At 42.6% G+C, this 9514-nt stretch overlaps 1 protein-coding gene across 2 annotated transcripts; it reads left to right on the forward strand.

The window, feature by feature from the left end:
* The first annotated feature begins 1201 nt into the window (after positions 1-1201).
* LOC139576317 (uncharacterized) lies at positions 1202-5974 on the forward strand. 2 transcript variants are annotated; one of them, XM_071402266.1, is made up of 4 exons: positions 1202-1593; positions 1719-1844; positions 4575-4656; positions 4767-5974. In XM_071402266.1, exons 1-4 carry the CDS (start codon positions 1441-1443, stop codon positions 5072-5074), a joined length of 669 nt encoding a protein of 222 aa, XP_071258367.1. In that variant the 5' UTR covers positions 1202-1440; the 3' UTR covers positions 5075-5974. The 2 variants fall into 2 exon arrangements, with proteins under 2 accessions (XP_071258367.1, XP_071258368.1); XM_071402267.1 differs by lacking the exon at positions 1202-1593 and having other exon boundaries at positions 1609-1844.
* Positions 5975-9514: the final 3540 nt, after the last annotated feature.

Consider the following 9514-nt stretch of genomic DNA (forward strand, 5'->3'; position numbering starts at 1 on the left):
TTTTAGGAGGACTATTTGCAGACAGAGAGAAATTAAGGGGTGAATCAATATTTATTGAAATAGAATAGGCGCAATGCTCGCTCACCATGGTTGCCTATGCTCGTTGCGCCTTTTCCTTTTCAATGATTATGTCATTTTTTGATTGCACCATCACTCAATGGTTGCACCTCCCTCCACTTCTTTCCATTATCAATATTTATTTACAGACACTGACTGTAGTTAACTATAGTCTAATCATATTTAATTTCCTTGGAAAGATAACTGCCACGTGATTCTACGCCAATGCATAGACAGCCTACTCTATTTATTGAGACCACACATATACTAGTCGCACCTGATCTCAGACGCCCAACTAGGTGAGGAGAGGTAAGCTACATCACTTGAAGCAGCGAATTCTGATAGTTTGTGAAAAATAAGACAAAGGTAGGCCTAAACTAACGCAAACAAAAAAGTTGGCCGTTTCCAAGTAATCTGCGAGACAAAACAAAGTTATCTGTCTCGCCCGCTCCCAACCGCAGCATGAAAAATGCCTACCGCGCCGCAATGATCTCTGTCGTACTCGGGACCAGCAGCTCCCAAATGCATCCCTCTAGCTCGAGCCTTTGAAATAAGACAATTTGTGCGTGGAGGAGATTCCCAATGGGTGCAGTCACAGTGTCATATATGATTCAATATATCGCCCGATGATATAGATTATTCAATATATGAATTTAACATCATGAAAAGTAGACTAATATATCATGTATTGACTGCTAGGTAGGCATTTATAAAAATGGACAGAATCAACCCCTCATATCAGTCCTCTGATCTCGTAAATACCTGCCCTCACTTTGACGTGTTTGATCTGTATCTAACAAAAAAGATGAAGCAATTGGGCAAGGAAAAGGTGCACAGGACGAAGGTGTTTGACACCCTTATTTTTAAAATTAATTTCGGAGTCAAGTAGCCTACTTAGAGAATAGGAAAATATCAAAATAAGGTCGAGGTAACACATTTATTATAGCCTATTACATTATTTTAGACAGTTAATATCCTAATTATTATTATTACAGGAGTGATAGATAGGGATCTCAGACCATCAAACGGTTGACAATTCTTCATTTTACGACATTTCCCCCTATAGCCTAAACTAGTCTAGTTCTAAAGAGAGCAGCTTACCATATGTTCCGGTCGGTCAGGATGTAGCTCTCATCCATGTCGACTGATGCGGTTTGTTCAAAGAATATTTCTTATTTATTAAAAATACGTTTCAAAGAGCCTCTGTGTGTTGGGAGGAGGGATTGGTGTGGGTTTTGGTGTGCAATGAAAGAAGTAGAAGCTTTACAATGTGCGGGTGGGCCGGTGTAGGGTTATAAGTACCAGGATATACCTGCTCTGCTCAGAGAAAAGTGGGTTCGCCTTCTGTATTAGAGATTTTGCTATTTACAACGGCTGGATATTATGTGTCATTTTGTTTGGTCAACAATGTGGACACCTACGATCGCGTTGCTTTTCATGTGTTCTCATTGTTTTATGTGTTCTCATTGTTTTGTGCGCAGCCTCGACTCCAACCAAATCCGATCCTCTAAAGAAGCGATGGATCTATTGGAACAGGTGAGAGCACCTGCAGTGGAGTGACCAGTGATGCTTAGGCTACGTTTTGCAGCTGTGTGGATTCAAGTGATTCAAGTGTCTTTTTTTCAGATTGAATTAGGCCAATGCTTTTCTTCGTAATACAGGTGGACCCGCACAATGGAACGATGGGTGTACAGAATAATGTGAACACACGTCGCAGGGCAGATACATCTTCTACTCGCCATCACACCAGGCCATCTTGTCCTGATCAAGAATGCAATCCGTCAACGGTGAGTGCTGTAGTGTGTGTGTGAGAGAGAGATAAGAAAGAAGGGATCTGAGACTGTTATCACTGCGTAGTCAAATTAATTCTTAAATAATAGAATATGTTTCTAAACACTTCTACATAAATGTGGATACTACCATGATTACTGGTAGTCCTGAATGAATCGTGAGTAATGATAAGTGAGCAAGTTATAGAGGCATAAATATCATACCACCCCAAAAAAGGATAACTCACAAGCTTGATGTAATAGTTGCAAGCTAGTAATATGGGACCACATACTATCTTTTGAATACTGCAATACACAAAGGTGAATTTGTCCCTATACTTTTGGTACCCTAAAATGAACATGTACAAAAACTATTTGTAATTTCTAAATGGTTCACCAGATATGGATGAAAATACCCTCAAATGAAAGCTGACAGTCTGCACTTTAACATCATAACTATTGTATCATTTCAAAAGGGCTGGAGCACAGAGCCACAACAACAACAAAACATTTCATTAGCTAGTTTTCCTTCCAAGCTTTTTATGCGAGTAAAGAACATGTCGGATATAACATTTGATGACATGCCTGATGGAAAAATAACATTTACGCTAGACAATGAGTCCTTTTTGTGTCAGTGAAATAAATTATGCCGGAAATGTTTGTGGAAATGATTTTATGTGCAAATATTGATATAATAACCATCATATCGAAGTAAACTTGGAGTCACATGATGACATGTGGTCCTCCCACTACGACTCGTCGGGAAAGCGTGCAGTTTATTAGGCTACAGATGAAAAGTTATGATGAAATTCACAGGGTGGTGAAAGTGCAAGGTGATGAGCTTGATGCTCTATTCCAATAAATAACAAGGGTGTTATTCTGGTAACATTTTTTATTTTATATATTTTTTATATAAGCTATATTTAATTGGGCAAGTCAGTTAAGAACAAATTCTTATTTACAATGACGGCCTAATAACAGTGGGTTAACTGCCTTGTTCAGGGGCAAAACAACAGATTTGACCTTGTCAGCTCAGGGATACAATCAGGTAACCTTTCGGTTACTGGCACAACGCTCTAACCACTAGGCTACCTGCCGCCCCATGATGATCATTGATGCTTGGCTGCCATTCGACAAATAAAAAGAATCAGCTCTTTTGTCCATAATAATCTCATCATGTAGTCAATACGTGTATCTGCGCGCTGTTGGCTAGAGCGCACGTGCCAATACCAGAGTTGGCACACTCGCTATATGACATCATTTTTTTATGAGGAAACCATCAGTACAGTTGAAGATGCAATGGAAACTCCTTTAACTTGTATTTTTAATTCGGTACATGGGATTTTAACCGCAAAAGGTCTTTATATGCGCCCTACGTCATCACGCACAGCCTTTTAGCAGGAACAAGTCAATTTGATGGGAGAACATCTCTGTAGGGAAAATTAGCATATTGTTTTTATGCAGATTTTAGAATATTCACATGAAAATCTGTCACCAATTGGATGGAAACCTAGCTACTGTCCCAATACTTTTGGAGCTCACTGTTTATGGTGTGACCTTATGTGCCAAATGACCTCTTAATTAATAACAGAAAGCGTCAATCTGCAGTTGAAAGAGAAATGTAACTACTCTCAAATTCATAGACTAAGCTATATGCAAGTACTGACATCCATGAGATGAAAATTCTCTCTAAATATATAAATATATAGAGAGAGAGAATTTATCTCAAGGATGTCAGTACTTGCATATAGCTTTGTCTATGAATTTGAGAGTAGTTACATTTGAGAGTAGTTACAAAATATCATCTGAATCTCTCTACATTTCAAATTTTAGGTCAGGCCTCTTTTGCTCCCCAATTTCGTGGTATCCAATTGGTAGTTACAGTCTCTCCCATCACTGCAACTCCCGTATGGACTCGGGAGAGGCGAAGGTCAAGAGCTATGCGTCCTCCAAAACACGACCCCGCCAAGCCGCAATGCTTCTTGACACACTGCCCACTTAACATCGAAGCCAGCCCACCAATGTGTCAGAGGTAACACCATACAGCTGGCAACCGAAGTCAGCGTTTATGCGCCCGGCCACCACAAGGAGTCGCTAGAGCGCGATGGGACAAGGACATCCCATCCGGCCAAACCCTCCCCTATCTCGGACGACGCTGGGTCAATTGTGCACCGCCTCATGGGTCTCCCGGTGGCGGCCGGTTGCAACACAGCCCGGGATTGAACCTGGATCTGTAGTGACTGCTATGCAGTGCCTTAGACCGCTGCGCCAAATTTATAGTTTTAACCATGTTGAGGCTTCACAGTGTTTGTTAACAATTACATTGTTTACAAACAATAGAATAAATAAAACAAGCTTACATGTTGGGTTCTGATGGGGTATGACATTTGAATTAAATTCAGGACGCATTATGTTATATTCTTCAAGCACAGGAGGTTGGTGGCACCTTAATTGGGGAAGACGGGTTTGTGGTAATGGCTGGAGTGGAACTAGTGGAATGGTATCAAACACATGGTTTCTATGTGTTTGATGCCATTCCATTAGCGCCGTTCCAGCTATTATTATGAGCCGTCCTCCCCTCAGCAGCCTCCACTGACTTCAAGAATAAATGACTATATCATGAATTCAAAAGTCCAAAATGTACCAATCACAGATTGCCCTTTTAAACTGAAATGCTAACATTACATACTTTAATTGTGCTGCTGACTGTCATGTGTAAGTGGTAATGTAGTTCCTATATCTACACAGAGAATTACCTGCAATGGATCTCAGAAAAAGAACCAGAGTAAAGAAATACTTGCTCATGATGATGACGACAACAAAAGGAAAGGTAAGAAAGCTTGGAAAAAGATAGCCTGGTCCCAAACTGTTTGTGCTGCCTCCAACTCTTGCAGCTCTGCATATCTGAGTGTGGTATTAACTGTCCTGTTCCCTTTCCAGTTGCAGTGATGGCCACATGCGTGCGCTCTGGAGACTGTGAGGCAGGACTGTGCTGCGTCCGCTATTTAAAAGAGAAGAAATGTCAACGCATCCCAAAGGAGGGAGAGATCTGCCTCCTGCGAGGAGGACGCTCTAAACAGCGGAGAAATCTTGACCTTGACCGCTGCAACTGTGCAGTCGGGCTAACCTGTCGTGCCCAGGCTGAAAGCCCCAAAAACCAAGGAGTTTGTATCCCCAGACTGAGAGAGAACAGGAGGAGTACAAGACACTCAGGCAAGAGGCGTAATGCCGAGAGAAGATGTGGATGACTTAAGCCTTTCTTTCACTCAAAACTTTTGACTCAATAATCTACTTTTCTGCCATTCTTTGTTTTAAATGTTAAAGGCTAAATGCAAGTTAGGCTTTTGTAAATGTATATTTAATTCCATACATGCTCCGGTGGTCTACACTTTGTTTTTATTTGAGCCCCTCACCTAATCTTATTCATCTTTAACAGACAAATCCGCACATTTCATAACTTCCTTGAGTTTAATGGCATCTGGTACCATCTCTCAAATGGTCCAGACCTCATCATCACAATGTCCACTAGTGCCATCTACTGGTACTGGATGAAGATTATAAGCAACAAATTGACAATATTTGAAAAGGGTCCGAGGCTAGGGTTTTGTAGCCTGGAATCCACACTGACCGTTTCAATATTGTTTCATGTCATTGATTCAGTCTGGACCTGCTCCAAGAGGGACTCTTGGGCCTAAATAGAAAATAGCCAGTCCAGTCAGTGACCGATCAGAATCTAAAAGTGGGTTTAACACAAAACCCCATGTGGCAAAATGCTGCACTTTAAAGGCCAGGTAGCACATAATGGGCCTTGTCATATATTGATGTAGTTGGTGCTGTATATTAACTAATATAACTGAGTTCTAACTAGAACAAAATCTTTGTTAGTTTACAATTATACAACTTTTGTTCCCGCATATAAAAACCACGAAGACTGCCGGAAAGGCCCGAACGCAAGATCGTAATTTCTATGACTCACACGGTGAAGAACATAACATTTTATAGCTTGTAGCCTACTGTTCATGGAGAACTGGTGTGCATGAGTGGCACTTCACTTTTTAGTATGGAAAACAGCCGTGACATTATTGATCCTAAGATCAAAATGTTATTTGTGTAATGAAAATGAATTGTGAAATAAAAAATAAACTGCAATTTCCTCAAATGATTGTGATTGTGCTTTCAATATAACCTTGAATGGTACAGCTATAAGATAGCTTTGGAAAATCATATTTATTTTAATCGAATTGGATGATATTTGGATGAAACCAGTTAAAAGTAGGTTGACCGAAATATAAAATAATTACAGTAGTTAGCACATTGATAAAGTTTGATCATAAAGTTGCAGGTCCCCTCTCCCCTAGTTGAGGGAGTTTTGATAACTGGTCGTGGGATTTGCTAGTAACAGCATTGAGCCACCATCAGTTGATTCTTCTAAAAATGTAAATTCTCAAAACGCTGGGTGCTGAAATTCATACAACCATTGACTTTTTCCTCATTGCTCTTACTACATAAGGTGAGATTCAATTGGGTCCGTGCTATCCGGAATCCTTGCGACGTCCCTACCCTAAACCCTTCGCCTTACCCTAATCTTAACACTAACCATAACCCTAACCATAACCAATGAAAATGTCAACTTCAATGGGGTAGGGGCGTCCCAACGATCCCGGATAGCACGGAGCCAATTGAATCTCAGTTTACGTAGTACGAGCAAAAAGGAAAAAGTCAGGTGTTGTGTTTGCTAAAAGTTTATTAAAAGTATGAATTTCAGCACCCTGCGGAAGGACCGTAGTTGTACAAGACAAACATAGTACCGGTAAGCGTTTTCAGAATTTACATTTTTAGAAGATTCGACTGATGGCTCAATGTTGCTAGCGAATCCCGCGACCCGTTATCAAAACTCAACTCCGCCTCGATGTAAGAGAACAAAGTTTAGTGTTAATCAGCTATCGCCGTGTTCACATGCTTGCCCGAACTAGGAAACTCTAAAATTTCCGACTTGTTAACTGGTTGTAGTTACACACATGCCATGTTCAACCAGTTAGCAAATTTGAAATGTCTGAGTTTCCTAGTTCCGACTAACACGTGAACACGGCATCAAACACTGGGATTCAGGAACCAGGCGATACCAAGGATTTACTTCTAGCTTTATGCAACGTCACATGAAGCCGGAAATGTTATGCACCAATGGTTGTGTCTTATCATCTTAACTAATTTAAATATGTACCGCCTTAAAACCGTCATCATGTGCACCTATGCCTTTGTTTATAAACGGGAAACTAGCTTCTAGAGAGAAGCAGGTTGAGGTTTCCATGGTTAGAGTAGCGCAGAAGTTGTCATAAGCTGAGGCAGTGAAGAAAGTAGAGGAAGATAGGTCATGGGGGAGGGATGCTGAGAGGAGTGGTGTGAGTGGAAGATCTGTACCAGTACAGAGGGATACAAGTGAAATATGTTTCAGTAAGATTGGATTTTTAGCATTTATAGCAATGGGGCGGTCTGTGCATATTTGTAAACATTTGTAAACAACAGCTGGTGCACGAAATCTAAGAAAGTCTCTAGATTTTGCTCGCCTGAAGTAGAATATCTTATAATAAGAGACTTTAATGCAGGGAAACTTAAATCAGTTTTACCTAATCTCTATAAACATGTTAAGTGCGCAACCAGAGGGAAAAGAATTCTAGATCACCTGTACTCCACACACAGAGACGCGAACAAACCTCTCCCTCGCCCTCCATTTGGTAAATCTGACCACAATTCTATCCTCCCGATTCCTGCTTACAAGTAAAAATTCTAGCAGGAAGCACCAGTGACTCATCTATAAAAAAGTGGTCAGATGAAGCAATTGCTAAACTACAGGACTGTTTTGCTATCACAGATTGGAACATGTTCCGGGATTCTTCCTATTGAATTGAGGAGTACACCACATCAGTCACTGGCTTTATCAATAAGTGCATCGAGGACGTCGTCCCCACAGTGACTGTACGTACATACCCCAACCAGAGGCCATAGATTACAGGCAACATTCGCACTGAGCTAAAAGGTAGAGCTGCCGCTTTCAAGGTACGGGATCTAACCCGGAAGCTTATAAGAAATCCTGCTATGCCCTCCGACGAACCATCAAACAGGCAAAGCACCAAATCAGGGCTAAGATGGAATCGTACTACACCGGCTCCGACGCTCGTCTTATGTGGCAGGGCTTGCAAACTCTTACAGACTACAAATGGAAGCACAGCCGCGAGCTGCCCAGTGACACAAACATACCAGACGAGCTAAATCACTTCTATGCTCGCTTCGAGGCAAGCAACACTAGGCATGCATGAGAGCATCAGCTGTTCCGGATGACTGTGTGATCACGCTCTCTGTAGCCGACGTGAGTAAGACTTTTAAACATGTCAACATTCACATGGACGCGGGGCCAGACGGATTACCAGGACTTGTGCACCGGGCATGTGCTGACCAACTGGCAGCTGTCTTCACTGACATTTTCAACATGTCCCTGATTGAGTCTGTAATATCAACATGTTTCAAGCAGACCACCATAGTGCATGTGCCCAAGAACACTAAGGCAACCTGCCTAAATGACAACAGACCTGTAGCACTTGCTTTGAAAGGCTGGTAATGGCTCACATCAACACCATTATCCCAGAAACCCTAGACCATTCCAATGTGCATACCGCCCAAACAGATCCACAGATGATGCAATCTCTATTGCACTCAACACTGCCCTTTCCCACCTGGACAAAAGGAACACCTACATGAGAATGCTATTCATTGACTACAGCTCAGCGTTCAACACCATAGTACCCTCAAAGCTCATCACTAAGCTAAGGACCCTGGGACTAAACACCTCCCTCTGCAACTGGATCCTGGACTTCCTGACGGGCCACCCCCAGGTGGTGAGGGTAGGTAGCAACACATCTGCCACGCTGATCCTCAACACTGGAGCCCCTCGGGGGTGCGTGCTCAGTCCCCTCCTGTACTCCCTGTTCACCCACGACTGCATGGCTAGGCATGACTCCAACACCATCATTAAGTTTGCAGACGACACAACAGTGGTAGGCCTGATCACCGACAATGACGAGACAGCCTATAGGGAGGAGGTCAGAGACCTGGCCGGGTGGTGCAAGAATAACAACTTATCCCTCAACGTAACCAAGACTAAGGAGATGATTGTGGACTACAGGAAAAGGAGCACCGAGCATGCCCCCATTCTCATCGACGGGGCTGTAGTGGAGCAGGTTGAGAGCTTCAAGTTCATTGGTGTCCACATCCCGAAGAAACTAGAATGGTCCAAACACACCAAGACAGTCGTGAAGAGGGCACGACAAAGCCTATTCCCCCTCAGGAAACTAAAAAGATTGGACATGGGTCCTCAGATCCTCAAAAGGTTCTACAGCTGCAACATCGAGAGCATCTTGACTGGTTGCCTTACTGCCTGGTACGGCAACTGCTCGGTCTCTGACCGCAAGGCACTACAGAGGGTAGTGCGTACGGCCCAGTACATCACTGGGGCTAAGTTGCCTTCCATCCAGGACCTCTACACCAGGCGGTGTCAGAGGAAGGCCCTAAAAGTTGTCAAAGACCCCAGCCACCCTAGTCATAGACTGTTCTCTCTACTACCGCATGGCAAGCGGTACCGGAGCGCCAAGTCTAGGACCAAAAGACCAAAAGGCCTCCTGAACAGGTAATCAAAT

This window comes from Salvelinus alpinus, chromosome 5 (assembly GCF_045679555.1).
Source record: "Salvelinus alpinus chromosome 5, SLU_Salpinus.1, whole genome shotgun sequence".
Classification (NCBI taxonomy): domain Eukaryota; kingdom Metazoa; phylum Chordata; class Actinopteri; order Salmoniformes; family Salmonidae; genus Salvelinus; species Salvelinus alpinus.

Excerpts from the sequence above, each read along its gene's own strand:
- LOC139576317 (XM_071402266.1), top strand. The coding sequence starts at position 1,441 with ATGTGTCATTTTGTTTGGTCAACAATGTGGACACCTACGATCGCGTTG. Across the intron at positions 1,845-4,574 it reads AAGAATGCAATCCGTCAACG|AGAATTACCTGCAATGGATC; the intron begins GTGAGTGCTGTA and ends ATATCTACACAG. Across the intron at positions 4,657-4,766 it reads TGACGACAACAAAAGGAAAG|TTGCAGTGATGGCCACATGC; the intron begins GTAAGAAAGCTT and ends TTCCCTTTCCAG.